The 17,945-nt window shown below is 37.0% G+C and overlaps 1 protein-coding gene across 4 annotated transcripts in view; it reads left to right on the top strand.

Annotated features, from left to right (window-relative positions):
- The window catches only part of ATE1 (arginyltransferase 1), an 88,130-nt gene that overhangs the window by 5,826 nt on the left and 64,359 nt on the right, over positions 1 to 17,945 (top strand). For 2 of the 4 annotated variants that reach the window (XM_014945333.1, XM_014945331.1), the window contains exons 6-8: positions 1,296 to 1,528; positions 4,388 to 4,516; positions 17,759 to 17,791. In XM_014945333.1, the coding sequence (XP_014800819.1) occupies positions 1,296 to 1,528; positions 4,388 to 4,516; positions 17,759 to 17,791 (395 nt within the window). Of the gene's footprint in view, positions 1 to 1,295; positions 1,529 to 3,207; positions 3,337 to 4,387; positions 4,517 to 17,758; positions 17,792 to 17,945 lie in introns of all 4 variants that reach the window. The other 2 variants (XM_014945332.1, XM_014945330.1) reach the window with 1 other exon arrangement.

Raw genomic sequence — 17,945 nt, 5'->3', positions numbered from 1 at the left:
TACTTTGCCAATTCCTATGCTGGATCCTTTGGTAAAGAAAGGTGCAGGCAGCAGCTCGAGGGCTGCAGTTCTTTGCAGGTGAAGTGATTCTAAACCCATCAGTGAGCTTCTAAAATATCCCTGCTCTCACCATTTCCAATTTGCTCTCGTTATCCATGGGAAGGTTTGAAGCAGGTAGAGGACAAGAAAGAAGCCAGTTTTGGTTCATAAGTTACTGGTGAGGAGGAGGAAAGAAAGCTCTAACTACGTTTTCATAGGAGTTCTGGAAAAAACAATTTCCATGTAATTTCTAGGCCTTCAAGTGAGTGGAGTGGGATAAGCTGTAGTTAAGTCTGGGTTTGGATTCCTCTTTCCTTTTTATAAATATTAACAGAGTTGGAAATGCATCTTCTCCCTAATGCTTCACATGAAAGCACCTCACCCTTCAGGGTACTTTCCCATTTGAGAAGGTCTTTCAAAAATTGCCGGCGTGTCTTGTCAAATACATGGATTTGGGGAGAAAGCTTATGGTGTAAAAGACTTCCTCTGCAATTTGTCATAATATTTGTTACAGTTTTGATTCTGTGCAAGATATATGACTGTATTTCTCTTTATGGGAGCTTTTTCTAGTCTTTCTCTCTTTTCAACGTTTTTAATACTATGACTCTATTTTGGTTCCGACTCATCTACCACTGCCCTAGTAATAAAAAAAATGTGGAATTAAGAGTAACTTTGTATTACAGTAGCTGGCTGCTGATAAAAATATGAGTGCAACTTTTCCTTTTGTAGGGAATTTGCAACAGCAGCTGCTAAGGTGAGACAGGCAGTGCAGTAGAACAATTCTTTACGAATTTGACTGTGAGATTTTGTAATTTTGGTGGTTTTTTTCCTTTCAGTATTTCAAGCTGATCCTGTAGCTGTCTGGCTATAGAACACCATCCTGCCATATATTAAACAGGAGCTTTTCTTTGTTTCTGGGAGAGGGATGTGGTGTAATGATTTACGGATAGGCTTTTACAGACAGGAAGTCTTTTCATTTTAATTTTTAAATTCAACCTTGGCTCTGGGATGAATATGGAAACACCTTGACCACGATTCCAAGTGCTGCATTAAACAGCTGTAGAGGAAAAAAAAAATCATGGCAACTGAGCTTGGCATCGGGCGTTGCTGGTAGTTGTAAATGTGAAAGACCATGTTATGTTCAGATCACAGTCTGCAGTTAATGGTGATTTTAACCATTTCTTTTCAGTGATTGCGTACGACCTTCTTGTTTGTTGCAAAATGTGGTAATTAATTCTTTGCCTCTGCTCTTGCAGGGAAAGGGGCTGATCTGAGCAAGCCACCGTGTCGAAAAGCAAAGGACATACGGAAAGAAAGAAAACTGCAGAAGCTCCTTCAGAACCAGATGTGCACACTTGAAGGCTCTCAACTTCAAGCAGGAGACCAAGTTGTCCTCTTGCAAAACTCTAAATCTAAAACAAACCAACCTAAAACCATTGAAGACTTTGTTTTTGTCTCTTTACCTGAAGATGCACGACACAAGTTGGAGGTAACGTCTCATTCGCTGTCGTTGGAGGCAAATTAAGGAAAAGTCTAGTTAGGGAGTTTTTGAAATGCTTAGGTGTTTAGCATCTGTGACTTTATGGAATGATTATAGTTTAAATCTTGAAATATATATCGTGTGTGTACATATGTATCTATATATCTGGTGCAGCTGAGCTCTGTGTAACCACAAGAGGGTACTCGTGCACTTGCAGTCAGTCATAGCAGAGGCCAGTACAGTTACCAAAATAACTTGTAAATTGATTTCATACAACGTGACTTGAAAATGAAGGACTTTGGATTAACTGAGTGTTGAATGATGGGAGAGATTCAATATTTAGTTCTGCAGTATATAAATACTTAAACTATCTATGCTAACGAATCTTGACAAGAGAGCAGTAACTGTTCGTAAAATTAAACAGATAAGAAGATAGCTGCTCTTTATAAACATCACTGATACGTGTTGATGTCTTTGGAAGCTGTAAAAGTGATGGTAGGAAATTTTGCTTAATATACTGGTTGCCATTAAATCCACTAGTAATATAGAGATAGTCATCTGGAAGACTTTTGGTCTTTCTAACATTTGTTAATCATAAAGCCTTTTTTTTTTCTTGTTACTTTTTCTGGAAGCTGGAAAGGTGTCTGAATATCAGTATTTTCCTGTAGTTACTGATTATCAATGATGGCATTCAAAATTAAAGGATTCACTAAATAACTGACAGGAAGCCATGACATTGATCCATCTCACTAACTCCTCCAGACTTTGTGATGAGTTGTGTAACAGAAGTGTGATGGCTTTGTCTGAACATCTTCACTTAGAAGATGAAGGGAGGATTAAAAGGAGAATGGTGCCAGCAGTGTTTCCCAGATTGCCTTTGCTCCTCACTAAGGCTCTCCAGTGTGGTGTTTTGGTTTGGTTTTTAATAGATCAGAATCAATGCTATTTATGAAAATAGAACCATACTGAAAATTATGTAGGTCTTTTGAAATTAACGTGTCCTTAAATACACTTGAAAAGAAATGCTATATTGCTTATATGATAGCATTCTTTTTTGTTAGGAAGCAATCATTTTCACTAAGAACAGTTTTCAATTTATAGAATTTTTTTTTTTTTAATATTTATTTTTGTATGTGTAAGGCCAATGGCGGGGAAGATGGATAACTTCCTATTACAGTTAACTCATAATTGAATAGGGAAACATTGTTTAATCTTCCTCTTTCAATTTGAAAACTATCAAGAAATCCCTTTGGGTTTATTGCAATAAAAACATAGTCATTAGATAAAGTGCACCGATCTGAGTCTTCCAAATGCATGGGTCCTTCACGGATTTTTCAGCATAGTGTGAAACTACAAGAGAAGACTTTAAAAAGTAGAGAAAATGCCTTAAAAATGTTGATCTGCATACTGTTGGTTGGTATTATTTCCTGAAAACTGTGCAGTTCTTTTATAGGCATTTTAATTATCTTAATTTGAAGTTTGAAAACCTTGTATGTTATTCAGTGTAAACATAAAAGTCTTCAATAGCCTAAGTTGAGCTGAAAAATTGAAAGGCTATTGGCTACTATTAATTAAATTGTTAGAGCCCTTGTGGAGGAAGTAAAAATTTCTCTCTGTTGTGATGTTTGTATGAATGTACAGTTATTGCATGATCTTGTAATAATGAATGTGTTTAACTTCTTCTGAAGGTGAGGGTGGTGAGATCATCTCCACCAAGTTCACAGTTCAAAGCCACAATGCAGGAGTCTTACCAGGTCTATAAACGTTACCAGATGGTTATTCACAAGGACCCACCTGATAAACCAACTATAAATCAGGTCAGAAGGCCAAACGAATTTTATGCAAAGCTCAGTTTCCCCTCCGTTTCATGTGCCTTGTTTCTAGGAGAATCAAACCTGGATTTTATATCCGTTGTATATTCAGAAGTGTGTAAAATGCTGGATAAAATAAAATCAACGTCCTGAAAGTGCAGACTCTTTTGATATCTCTCTGTGATTCTTTTTGAATCACGAATATTTGTTCTTATTGCGGACAGAAGAGTTGAGGAAGTTACGTGGGGATGCTATTGGGTAAGAGGTGGAGAGGAGGAGGCTTTTGGGGATAGATGTTGTGGGCCTTATAAATACAAATGTCATAAGATCTAAAACCAGGGGACACTTGGCTTGATAACTGGTCTCCTTGGCTTTGGTTTGAGCTCTGCCACAAGGAGGAACAAGTGTGACCAGGGCCAACATGTGAGTGAAGGATTCATCACACACAGATTGTTAGTTTAAGGTTCACAGCAGTTTTATAAACCTCTTTGCTTTTGATTTAAGCCCTTCAAGAAGTAATCTGTGCTCTCCATCTAAATTACCCATTGTTACCGCTTCTTATAATGACCAGGTGGTGTGTAGTGGTTACCTCTCAGACACATTACCTCTCTAAAACTATAAAGAAAAAAAATCAGGAGTTTGGAGAAAAGGTGTATGTAGCAAGAATATGTAATTGCTAAACCAGGGCAATGAGTGATGTGCCATTAAAAATAATACTTTGTAAAAGTCCTTGAGACTATGCAATGAAAATAAAATTTGTGGTTGATTTGTGAGCTAACTTGGTCAAAAAGTAGGTTTGCTAAACTGGTGCTTTGAAGTATTCTAGTGTTGAAAAATTTTTATTCTCTTATGAAAGTACCAACAGTCAGTTTAAGCTCAGTGTTAGTCGTCAGGCTTTCCCCCTGGAGGAGACTTGTTATTGTGATAAAAGTAGAAAACTGATTTCGGAGGCTTTGAAGTGGATAGGAGGAGATCTTTCACTAGCCTTACCTTCAGAAGCATATTGCCTGATGATATGCACTCAAAACAGCATGCTTGTATTTCCCTTGCTCTGAAGGTGAGGTTAGTACCCGTCTCCTTTGAGGACCCCCAGTTCAAAGCGTCCTTCAACCAGTCAGCCACACTATTTTCCAAGTATCAGATGGCCATACACAAGGATACACCTTCTGACTGTGGCGAAAATGAGGTACAGTTCACTGCATGCACCTTGCTGAAAACACTTTTTTTTAGTGCACAGCTAAATGATGGGAAACGGTGTCTCTTAGAGTGATCATAAATATTAAATTATTGGAGTTCCCGTTTGGGAGGGAAAGCGATGTGGTTTTTGGTAAGCTGCTGTTGCAGGCCTCAGCCCCAGGAAAAACAGCTGGAGAGAGGGAGTATGCACCACCATAACTAAAAAAACTAACGTTAGTAGTGAGTTATGTGGGGGTGTTGTTTCTGCATGATTTGTGAAGAGATCTGGGACTGAGATTTCCAGTGGAAATGGGATAATGGTATGAAAATGCCTTTTTCTAAGACAAAAGCATCTGCTTTAAAGTTGTTCGGTACCTTTTCCACATTTCTCCTTAAATTTTTGTTGTCTCACTTAAATGAAGAGGTGAAGGTTTTAGAATCTCAGTTTTATTCACATTTCATTGTAAAAAAATTTTTACCCTCTCAACTAGGACTCACCTTGGTAATAGAAATAGTGGAAAAATATTCTCAGCAGCTGATGGTCTGAGATTCAGTGAGATTCGTTGTGCAGATAAATAAAGGCTGCTTTGAAGATAGAAAAAGGTGTTTACAGGATGCTGATCCTAAACTAATAAGTAAATAATAATAATAATGAAAAAGTTGAGTGGGGTTCTAAACAAGCAGCAGTTATCTGTTACTCTAGCAGGTGGTACAACGTGCTCGTTAGCAGAATTAATAAAGCTGCTACCTCAGATCTGTCACTTCTACCTATTTAAATGTAAGACTTTAATGTTGATGAGTTATCTAGTCAGACTTCTCTCTTCTTGGGAGCAGGGCTCACAGAAGTGATCTGTAGTGAGCAGGGGCTGCTTTCCAGGTAGGAGAATAAAACCACAGAATCATTTTTGGCTTTAGTTGAAAAGAGCGTAAGGAGAGCTTTTTTGTGAGATCTCTGGGGGAAAGGCATAACATTTATTGTGCTTTGTTTTGAAAAATAAGAGGATTCATAACAAGGAGTTTCTATCCTTTTTATGATTGCTGACATAAGTTGGGTTAATCATAATCAGGTAAAAATTGGGAACGTGCCGAGAAAGGCTGAGCTATTTGCCAGCTCTGTGCCAGGCATTGCCTGGTCTGATCAGAGACTTGGATTTGTCTGCTACCATGCATTTATTTCAGCCCCAATGCTTACACGTAGCGTGTATTCCACCTTGCTTTTGCTCTGAAAATCTTGCTGCTGCAAAGAGTAGGATGATAGAAATGTAGAATCATTTTGGCTGGAAAAGCCCTTATGATCATCAAGTCCAACCATTACACCACGAACCCGTGTCCCTCAGCCCCAGGGTAGGGTTTTTAGGTAGCATAGGGTTTTTAAACTGTCAATTATCCCTTTTTCTCTTAGTTTGTCTGGTATAAATTAAACTTCCCTTAGAAATCTTCATCCCTCAAAGTCCTTTGGTCAGTCGCTCTAGGATTCAGCTTCAAAACTGCCCTGGAGTGTGGTCAAGGACTGATGTTACACAAAGAATATTTGTGTCAGCTTGTTTTTATTGAATTCAATTGGCGTCCTGAGGAAAAACATAGCTAACGATTTTCTAATTAAAGGTTGCTTCATAATGCTTGCTCTTAAGTAGGGCTGCAGAAGGACTGATTTTTCAGTTCTTCACCGTGGGAAAATAAAACCTTATTATGCTGCTACGTAAATGCATTTTTGGTAATATCTCTTTTTAAGAGTTGTTGGAAAAAGTCAGAAGAGTTATGGGGAACCTCAACAGATTATCAGGTGGGAAAGTACAAATAGCTTCTGAATGAGGTAAGGTATGATCATGGAAAATAGGTGTATCCCTGCCTATTAGAGAAGTTTATCCAAGGCTGCTTTGGAATTAGCTGAGACCCTGAACTGCTCATTTGTGGAAGCTGTGAAAATGTGCAAGGGAAGGACCTGTGCTAGTGTTTGTCACAGTCTATGCATTTCTTCTGGCCCTTTATGAAAGTACTGTATATGGACCTCTATCTCAGGTCCAGGACAGTAGTTCCCCTGTGCTATTCCAAATATTATATTTATTTTTTCCAAAGTAGTGGAAGGCTGTAATCCTGTTTAGGATATGGATCTGTGTCTACAACATACAAACCCCACTAACGTAATCAATTGCAAGCTTTTATCTACAAGTTAGAGCTTTTTTCTGCTTGCATGGGGGTTATATTTATTTTGTGAAAACGGTCAAGCTGTAATGAAAAAAACTGAAATAATGAAAGCCTGGAAAAACCGGAAAGGAGAGACTTCTATAATGAACAGAGAGGAGAGAGTGAGCTGAGCATCCTTTCGTTGGGCAAGCGTTGTTTGAGTCAAGAGTATCATAACTACACAAACAAATTGTATGAATGGCAGTTTATCCACCTTTTTTTCTTAATTTTTCTATGGGAAATATGATGAATCATTACACAGCTTTGTCACCATAATTCACGCACTGAGAAATGGACAAATATGGTTTTGGAGCTTGTGGTTTTTTTGAAACTGAGTAACTTTGGGTTATATTTCTGGGGGAAAATGTGTAGGTTAATGTATAGAATAACACTCAGAGAATAAATAAGACAAATGGCTGACCTTTTTATGTGTGTTGTATAATACTAAGAGGCAGAAATACTTGGACAAATCAAGGAATCACGTGCTGGTGGCAGACAGCACCAGTGGAGGTGGGTTTCTCCACAGACAAACCACTATCACGTGCTGGTGGCAGACAGCACCAGTGGAGATGGGTTTCTCCACAGACAAACTGTTATTCTGGTTTTCAAGAAACAGAGAAGAATACTAAGTGCCCAGGCAGTACTTTGTGCTTTAGCTTTGTAGAGTTACAGTGCAAAAATCTGAAAACAAGGTAGAAACATGACAGAAGGAAACAAGAGAGAAACAATAACTAGATCTGAGGGCACAGTCTGGCTCTTCAGGTAAGAACATTGGATTTGAGGAAGTTCAGTAATAGATCTGGCTTGGCTGGCTCTTAGCAAAGCAAAAGACACATTTGCAAACATTTTAACTCCTGCTCAAGAGCAAAAATACCTGTTTCTGTGTAAGAAATGCAGGGAGGACTTTGCAGAACACAAATCACCTGGAAGATGCGACGATCCAACCCTACCCCAGCTTCAGGGCGATTAACAAAGTATGTGGAAATATAGATGTAAAAGTTTCAGAATATTTTGCCACCTGCATGTCTTCTGTGTTTCATATGAAGTGTCAAAATGTATTTCTTGGTATTTGAGTGATAGATAGAGATGTGGAACTTGCGTAGCTCTGGAGGCAAAAGATTTTCAATGAAATTAACACGGTGAAAACATTTCTGCTTGGCCCTTTCATCCCGAGAAGGAATTTCTTTGATCCCAATGATGTAATCAACGGCTAATTTGGATAGAAGAGGGGATACTTCTGGCAGTTCTTCCTAATGAAGTATCATCTCCCCAGAGGCATTGCATTTCTGACCCAATGTTTTCTTTTTTAAAATGCTCTTTGAAGTCAATTATAGAAGCTGTCAGTGTATTTTATAGACACACGCACACATACATCTCTACCAACTCTCAGTGAGTTTAGTTCTTTAGCTGTAGCTACTTCTTGTGCTAAAAAACAATTAGTGCCCATCATTCCAAAATGAGGTTTACGTATAATACGTTATCCTGTAAAAATTAGAAATTATGCATGTTTTTTTTTTGTCCAGTGAACTTAATGGTTGCTCTGGGTGGCTTTAAACACCGATACAATGGACATAGTCCATTTCTGTGATTTTTAGGCTTCAAGCCTATTTACAGTAGTCTTTGTCTTTAAGAAACCCGGCTGAAGTGCAGCTGAAACAAGCGATGTGGCAGCTACACAAGTTAGAAAACATTTCCATAAAAGATCGTAAAAATTCTACAGTAGTTTCCAGAAAGAGCAAGAGCGAACACTTTAGTGCTGTTTAGACCTTCTGAAGCAGAGACCTTTTATTTAACTTTTTGTGAGTGTTTTCTAACGACAAACTTGCAGAAAACCAGTATGTGTCTGCATTCCCTCGGCAGAGCTCGCTGGACACTCGCTTTGCTTTGTGCTTAAATAAATATTTGTCTTGGAAGAAAAGAATTTCACAACACACAAAAGATACGCTGTTTGAAAAGGTGCAAAAAATTACTGAAATAGGTATAGTGAGGTTTTTTTTTTTCTTTCCCCATTTTTTTTAATTGAAATCTACTTGAACTAATGCAGAAAACTGAGTAGTCTGGGAAATGCCAGGGAGCACGTTCCGATCAATTTGAAAACTGGTATCAGCAGCCAGTTGCAAACATTTTTTTTTTTTTTTTTTTTTTCCTCTTTTAAGTATTATCTGGTGGGGTTTTTCACTCCTGTTCTTTCTCCCTGTCCACTAATTTAGGTCTCTCTGACCCAGTTTCCTCTTTTTTTTATTTTCTAATGAGGTAATGCTTAAAAAATCAATAACCTTTGTGGTTATTTTTAACTTTCTGTAGCTTGCCTCAGCAGCCATACGATTTAGGTCTCTCTGACCCAGTTTCCTCTTTCTTTTTTTTATTTTCTAATGAGGTAATGTTTAAAAATCAATACCCTTTGTGGTTATTTTTAACTTTCCGTAGCTTGCCTCAGCAGCCATACATTTTTATAAATTTGAATTACTATAGATTCTAATGCTCTTGAATTTTATGGTTTCGGTTGATGGCAGTGCTAATATGATGATGGCTCTTCCTTCTGCTTATTTGTGTGGCCCTTGTGGCCAGTGTCCTGGATTCATGGATTTTTATTCTTGCAATGCCTATAAGAGCCCAGTAATTTAGGCATCCAGGCAATTAAGCAACTTCTCCATAGTCATGTAGCTTGAGTTCAGATTCTTTTTTGCATCGTTTACATTGTTCTTCCTGATTTTGACACTGAATTTTCTATGTAAATCCATATAAAAGTAAAAAAGCTTTACTGTAAAACTGACAAATCTCCATTATTTTGAAAGTAAGTTTCTTCTGAGCAGACAAAGCCACAGTGACTTTTGTCACCCCATAAGGGAATAGAAATTGTAATTCTGGAATGTACATTCTGTCCTGTCAGCATTTATTTCTATTTCATGAATCTGATTATTGTCCTGAAAACTGCATTGAAGATATGTGTTTAAACTTTTATTATGAGCCTGGCACCTTTATGAGAAACAAATCCCAAACCCAACCAACACCCTTGGTTTGTTTTAAGCCCATTCAGAGATTGGATTTTAAAAAAGAAAAAAAAAAAAAGCCCAAATCCTGTATCCTTTCTATTCCTCACCCCTCCTTTACTCAAAGGAAAGGGGGAAATATTCAGTTTTCCTTCACAGTGAACATGAACAAACTCTAATATTGTCAAAGGGAAAATTATGAATAAAGGGGTTTTTTTGTGATGTCTTCATGCTGAAGATCTTGATGCCTCAGAGCTGTTTTCTCCCGAGAAGGCTGGGACATCGTTGTGTGACCTCAGAAAGCTGCTGAGCCACCAGGTGAAGCCCGTTCTGGTTCAGCATCCAAAGCACCTGAATATCTTCCCCCACCTGTAGAAGGAAGCAGGTGTTAACACTCCAGTTTTATTACAGCTTTTTAAAGCTGTGCATGTGCTTTCAGTTGAGCAAGTAACTCTTGAGTTGAGCCAAACCTTCCTGTTATTTTTCTGCTTTTTCCCTGTCTTTGATTTGATTCTCACTGATGTGTCCTCTCTTAGTTTATTAATTACGTTTGAACTTATTTCCTGTTGTTCTGTTGGTTCTTTCTGGCAATTGTAAGTAGTTTGCACCACAACAAGAATGTTGTGGATTTCATATATATATATATATATATATGTATTACGTAGTTTTTAAAAGACTAAACTTTATCTAATTCAGTTTGAAATTAAAATCAGAAAAGCATGACTTTGTGAAAGGAATTTTAATTGTGCTTATGTGACATACTGATTTATTTTACATGCAACGCTATTTCTTTCATGGTTTGTTGAGTCATTTTCGAATTGCATTCATAATCTTGCAGTATTAAAATGAGTTTGTTAATTTAGAAGCTGAATCTTTACGTTTACTTCAGTTTAAATAAATGTAGACTAGGGATATTTCTGGGTTATGATGAAAGTGGTGTGGGTTTGGGGGTGGGAGGGGAGAGTAAGGGTTGAGAAGATAACAGCAGAGGTCAGTGGATCTAAAATATTTATTAAATTCTCCAGCTCTATGTGTCGATTACATTCTTCCTTAAAAAAACAGCAACCAAACAACACGCCCACAATAAAAAAAAATGTTAGTTGTTTCTTAATTGACTTCTAGAGAAGATTCCTGGTCTTTTGAAGTTTTCTAGGAGTTAAGAAAATTGTCTATCCTGAGAATTTAGCAAGTATCAACAGGTGAAATAATATGTAATAAGAATTGCAGTTTTTTTTTCTTATAAGATTGTGATACAAATTCAAGTGCAGTTAAGAATATTCTGTCCAGCAGTCTAGATAGTTGCAAAAGTACATACTCCTGAGCAAGCAGGAGTTATGCTTAAGTACACTTAAAATGTGCCCTCCCCCCCAGCCCCCAAAGCCAAGGGTTGGTGCAGCAGGGCCTGGAAAATGGATAAAACTGTTTGAAAAGTGTCGTTGGCTCAGTTTTCTCACCCATAGGGTTTAACTTGCACTATAAAGCTAAAGTTACAGATTAAGAACTATTGGGGGTCTTCTGACATGAAAATTAATAACAGATGGTTTATTTTTACTGAAGCCTGCACGTTCTGAAATGACTGGCTGTAAGGACTGATGCACTCGCAGTGTAGGAATTTGTAACTCTTGTTCTTTTTTATGGGAACATACCTCAATAATTCAAATTTTGAATTTCTTTTTTTTTTTCTCTTTAAGTATTGTCTGGTGGGGTTTTTCACCCTCGTTCTTTCTCCCTGTCCATTGGCTTGAGTTCAGATTCTTTTTTGCATCGTTTACATTGTTCTTCCTGATTTTGACACTGAGTTTTCTATGTAAATCCATATAAAAGTAAAAAAAACTTTACTATAAAACTGACAAATCTCCATTTTTTTGAAAGTAAGTTTCTTCTGAGCAGACAAAGCCACAGTGACTTTTGTCACCCCATAAGGGAATAGAAATTGTAATTCTGGAATGTACATTCTGTCCTGTCAGCATTTATTTCTATTTCATGAATCTGATTATTGTCCTGAAAACTGCATTGAAGATATGTGTTTAAACTTTTATTATGAACCTGGCACCTTTATGAGAAACAAACCCAAAAAAACCCACCCAACACCCTTGGTTTGTTTTAAGCCCATTCAGAGATTGGATTTTAAAAAAGAAAAAAAAAAAAAAGCCCAAATCCTGTATCCTTTCTATTCCTCACCCCTCCTTTACTCAAAGGAAAGGGGGAAATATTCAGTTTTCCTTCACAGTGAACATGAACAAACTCTAATATTGTCAAAGGGAAAATTATGAATAAAGGGGTTTTTTTGTGATGTCTTCATGCTGAAGATCTTGATGATGCCTCAGAGCTGTTTTCTCCCGAGAAGGCTGGGACATCGTTGTGTGACCTCAGAAAGCTGCTGAGCCACCAGGTGAAGCCCGTTCTGGTTCAGCATCCAAAGCACCTGAATATCTTCCCCCACCTGTAGAAGGAAGCAGGTGTTAACACTCCAGTTTTATTACAGCTTTTTAAAGCTGTGCATGTGCTTTCAGTTGAGCAAGTAACTCTTGAGTTGAGCCAAACCTTCCTGTTATTTTTCTGCTTTTTCCCTGTCTTTGATTTGATTCTCACTGATGTGTCCTCTCTTAGTTTATTAATTACGTTTGAACTTATTTCCTGTTGTTCTGTTGGTTCTTTCTGGCAATTGTAAGTAGTTTGCACCACAACAAGAATGTTGTGGATTTCATATATATATATATATATATGTATTACGTAGTTTTTAAAAGACTAAACTTTATCTAATTCAGTTTGAAATTAAAATCAGAAAAGCATGACTTTGTGAAAGGAATTTTAATTGTGCTTATGTGACATACTGATTTATTTTACATGCAACGCTATTTCTTTCATGGTTTGTTGAGTCATTTTCGAATTGCATTCATAATCTTGCAGTATTAAAATGAGTTTGTTAATTTAGAAGCTGAATCTTTACGTTTACTTCAGTTTAAATAAATGTAGACTAGGGATATTTCTGGGTTATGATGAAAGTGGTGTGGGTTTGGGGGTGGGAGGGGAGAGTAAGGGTTGAGAAGATAACAGCAGAGGTCAGTGGATCTAAAATATTTATTAAATTCTCCAGCTCTATGTGTCGATTACATTCTTCCTTAAAAAAACAGCAACCAAACAACACGCCCACAATAAAAAAAAATGTTAGTTGTTTCTTAATTGACTTCTAGAGAAGATTCCTGGTCTTTTGAAGTTTTCTAGGAGTTAAGAAAATTGTCTATCCTGAGAATTTAGCAAGTATCAACAGGTGAAATAATATGTAATAAGAATTGCAGTTTTTTTTTCTTATAAGATTGTGATACAAATTCAAGTGCAGTTAAGAATATTCTGTCCAGCAGTCTAGATAGTTGCAAAAGTACATACTCCTGAGCAAGCAGGAGTTATGCTTAAGTACACTTAAAATGTGCCCTCCCCCCCAGCCCCCAAAGCCAAGGGTTGGTGCAGCAGGGCCTGGAAAATGGATAAAACTGTTTGAAAAGTGTCGTTGGCTCAGTTTTCTCACCCATAGGGTTTAACTTGCACTATAAAGCTAAAGTTACAGATTAAGAACTATTGGGGGTCTTCTGACATGAAAATTAATAACAGATGGTTTATTTTTACTGAAGCCTGCACGTTCTGAAATGACTGGCTGTAAGGACTGATGCACTCGCAGTGTAGGAATTTGTAACTCTTGTTCTTTTTTATGGGAACATAACTCAATAATTCAAATTTTGAATTTTTTTTTTTTTTTTTTTCCTCTTTTAAGTATTATCTGGTGGGGTTTTTCACTCCTGTTCTTTCTCCCTGTCCACTAAATAATAACAATTCTAGAATTTGATTAAGGTATCACAATCATTCATTTTTGTGTACTCGGAGTAATTTAGAGAGCTGGTGACTAGATCTGAAATGGTTAATTATAGGAAATGCACAATCTGCTGTTTTCACTGGCACCTTATGGAAATTCAGTGTTCTTCTGTGAGGTCTGTGTCCAGAGGTTCATCTATTTTTGAAAGTAAGTTTCTTCTGAGCAGACAAAGCCACAGTGACTTTTGTCACCCCATAAGGGAATAGAAATTGTAATTCTGGAATGTACATTCTGTCCTGTCAGCATTTATTTCTATTTCATGAATCTGATTATTGTCCTGAAAACTGCATTGAAGATATGTGTGCTTTATTGCCCCTTCTGAATTAAAGTCAAAGTTTTAATTACTTAGGCTGAATATGGCACTCTGTCCTAAGACAGCAACTTACAACATTGGCACTTGTTATTGCTGCCTGCCTCTCCTCCCCTTCCCTGGGAAAAATGGGACGACTGAGAAGTCATCATCCCATTTTTTGTATTCCCCTTTAAATAGAATAATCTTCTTCAGTTCATCTCAGAAATCGATAGATTTCTTGACAACAAAATCTTGACAATGAACAGGGTTTTGGAGGTGCCTCTATATATTCCTTTTATCAAACTTTTAATTGAAAATTTCTATTTACTGTTACTCTGCAGTTTGCAAACTGTAGACTTATTAAATCATCCAGTTATTAAAGGAGGAGGGATTAAACTGTGTAACACATACTAGATTTTAAACAAAGGTTGGGGTTAAATACATACCGGAACATTGTAACATGTTTAATGGGGAATCCACCAATAAAGAAGTATTTGTATGAAGTACCCCATAAGGGAATAGAAATTGTAATTCTGGAATGTACATTCTGTCCTGTCAGCATTTATTTCTATTTCATGAATCTGATTATTGTCCTGAAAACTGCATTGAAGATATGTGTTTAAACTTTTATTATGAGCCTGGCACCTTTATGAGAAACAAATCCCAAACCCAACCAACACCCTTGGTTTGTTTTAAGCCCATTCAGAGATTGGATTTTAAAAAAAAAAAAAAAAAAAAAGCCCAAATCCTGTATCCTTTCTATTCCTCACCCCTCCTTTACTCAAAGGAAAGGGGGAAATATTCAGTTTTCCTTCACAGTGAACATGAACAAACTCTAATATTGTCAAAGGGAAAATTATGAATAAAGGGGTTTTTTTGTGATGTCTTCATGCTGAAGATCTTGATGCCTCAGAGCTGTTTTCTCCCGAGAAGGCTGGGACATCGTTGTGTGACCTCAGAAAGCTGCTGAGCCACCAGGTGAAGCCCGTTCTGGTTCAGCATCCAAAGCACCTGAATATCTTCCCCCACCTGTAGAAGGAAGCAGGTGTTAACACTCCAGTTTTATTACAGCTTTTTAAAGCTGTGCATGTGCTTTCAGTTGAGCAAGTAACTCTTGAGTTGAGCCAAACCTTCCTGTTATTTTTCTGCTTTTTCCCTGTCTTTGATTTGATTCTCACTGATGTGTCCTCTCTTAGTTTATTAATTACGTTTGAACTTATTTCCTGTTGTTCTGTTGGTTCTTTCTGGCAATTGTAAGTAGTTTGCACCACAACAAGAATGTTGTGGATTTCATATATATATATATATATATATGTATTACGTAGTTTTTAAAAGACTAAACTTTATCTAATTCAGTTTGAAATTAAAATCAGAAAAGCATGACTTTGTGAAAGGAATTTTAATTGTGCTTATGTGACATACTGATTTATTTTACATGCAACGCTATTTCTTTCATGGTTTGTTGAGTCATTTTCGAATTGCATTCATAATCTTGCAGTATTAAAATGAGTTTGTTAATTTAGAAGCTGAATCTTTACGTTTACTTCAGTTTAAATAAATGTAGACTAGGGATATTTCTGGGTTATGATGAAAGTGGTGTGGGTTTGGGGGTGGGAGGGGAGAGTAAGGGTTGAGAAGATAACAGCAGAGGTCAGTGGATCTAAAATATTTATTAAATTCTCCAGCTCTATGTGTCGATTACATTCTTCCTTAAAAAAACAGCAACCAAACAACACGCCCACAATAAAAAAAAATGTTAGTTGTTTCTTAATTGACTTCTAGAGAAGATTCCTGGTCTTTTGAAGTTTTCTAGGAGTTAAGAAAATTGTCTATCCTGAGAATTTAGCAAGTATCAACAGGTGAAATAATATGTAATAAGAATTGCAGTTTTTTTTTCTTATAAGATTGTGATACAAATTCAAGTGCAGTTAAGAATATTCTGTCCAGAAGTCTAGATAGTTGCAAAAGTACATACTCCTGAGCAAGCAGGAGTTATGCTTAAGTACACTTAAAATGTGCCCTCCCCCCCAGCCCCCAAAGCCAAGGGTTGGTGCAGCAGGGCCTGGAAAATGGATAAAACTGTTTGAAAAGTGTCGTTGGCTCAGTTTTCTCACCCATAGGGTTTAACTTGCACTATAAAGCTAAAGTTACAGATTAAGAACTATTGGGGGTCTTCTGACATGAAAATTAATAACAGATGGTTTATTTTTACTGAAGCCTGCACGTTCTGAAATGACTGGCTGTAAGGACTGATGCACTCGCAGTGTAGGAATTTGTAACTCTTGTTCTTTTTTATGGGAACATACCTCAATAATTCAAATTTTGAATTTCTTTTTTTTTTTCTCTTTAAGTATTGTCTGGTGGGGTTTTTCACCCTCGTTCTTTCTCCCTGTCCATTGAATAATAACAATTCTAGAATTTGATTAAGGTATCACAGTCATTCATTTTTGTGTACTCTGAGTAATTTGGAGAGCTGGTGACTAGATCTGAAATGGTTAATTATAGGAAATGCACAATCCCCTGTTTTCACTGGCACCTTATGGAAATTCAGGGTTCTTCTGTAAGGTCTGTGTCCAGAGGTTACCATTCAGCCATAGATCTGCTGCTGCTCTGTGTTTGAGGGGGAAGAGTCTGAAATAGGAGTGTATATATATGTGTGTGTATATATATATATATGCACCTACTGGCAGTTGTGTTTTTATTTCTAAAATCAGTTTTATTGCCCCATCTAAAGTAAAGTCAAAGTTTTAATTACTTAGGCTGTATATGGCACTCTGTCCTAAGACAGCAACTTATAACATTGGCACTTGTTATTGCTGCCTGCCTTCCTCTCCATCCCTTCCCTGGGAAAAATGGGACGACTGATAAGTCCTCATCCCATTTTTTGTATTCCCCTTTAAATCGAATAATCTTCTTCAGTTCATCTCAGAAATTAATAGAATTCTTGATGACAAAATATTGACAATGAACAGGGTTTTGGAGGTGTCTCTATATATTCCTTTTATCAAACTTTTAATTGAAAATTTCTATTTACTGTTACTTTGCAGTTTGCAAACTGCAGACTTATTAAATCATCCAGTTATTAAAAGAGGAGGGATTAAACTGTGTAACACATACTAGATTTTAAACAAAGGTTGAAGTTAAATACATACCGGAACATTGTAACATGTTTAATGGGGAATCCACCAATAAGGAAGTATTTGTATGAAGTAAGTAAATGATGGTAAATAAATAACTATTATATTTTATTACTCTCAGAATCTTGAATGAGCTCCAGATCATTAAAACCTTGCCTTCTTGATTGCTCGTCTGCAGAACATCATTTAGTATTGAGGAAAGAATTCTGTTGTGAAAATGCTTGCACTTTCAGGAAGTTGATTTTATTTTTTTTTCTTCTTCCTCCTCTTTAGACTTAAACCAGGCTTGCTTATGATTTTGCGTGAAAATAGACTTAATGTATATTAAGAGACATGTGGGCCCTAACCCCCTTGCTTTAGTGATGGGGCAGGTACCAATGGGAGGGTGGGAAGAGTCTCCCTGGTGCAGGCAGTCACAGAGAAATGTGTAATTTAGAATTAAGGGCACCAGAATGAAACCTATGTTACGTGGTGATAATTCTCTCACATTGCTTTTCTTAAAAATCATCTTCTTTTTATAGAAAGGAAGTCCTTTGGATGGTTAATCGTTATATCTATTCATACTTCTAAACGAAATAAAACGTGGGAGGCGGTTTATGGAAATTTGGTTTGAACTCTTAAAATCTGATGGTGTTTCTCAAATACATGGTTTTGAAAGAGCCTATTTGTCTGACTGTTACTGTATCCTGAAGTATTGCTAATATTTGTATTGTTTTTTCTGCTTTGCATATTTGGATTGTCTTCTTGGGCACGTATTTGTGATGAACCTACCTCGATGCAGTTCACGCGCTTCCTCTGTGATTCTCCTCTGGAGGTATGGATTTCTTTGGGGTGCAAGTTTTGAAACGGGTGTATTCTTTCCTCTTTGCTCTCTGTAGACAGCAAACCAGTACGGTATAAATGCTATAGATGGGTGTCACAATATTTGTGTCATCACTGACTGGTAAGAAGATAGGACTGTGTTTTCA

Source organism: Calidris pugnax, unplaced genomic scaffold (genome assembly GCF_001431845.1).
Source record: "Calidris pugnax isolate Ruff unplaced genomic scaffold, ASM143184v1 scaffold89, whole genome shotgun sequence".
Classification (NCBI taxonomy): Eukaryota; Metazoa; Chordata; class Aves; order Charadriiformes; family Scolopacidae; genus Calidris; species Calidris pugnax.
Note: the sequence above shows the minus strand (reverse complement) of the source record. Positions and strands in the feature narration are given on the sequence as shown.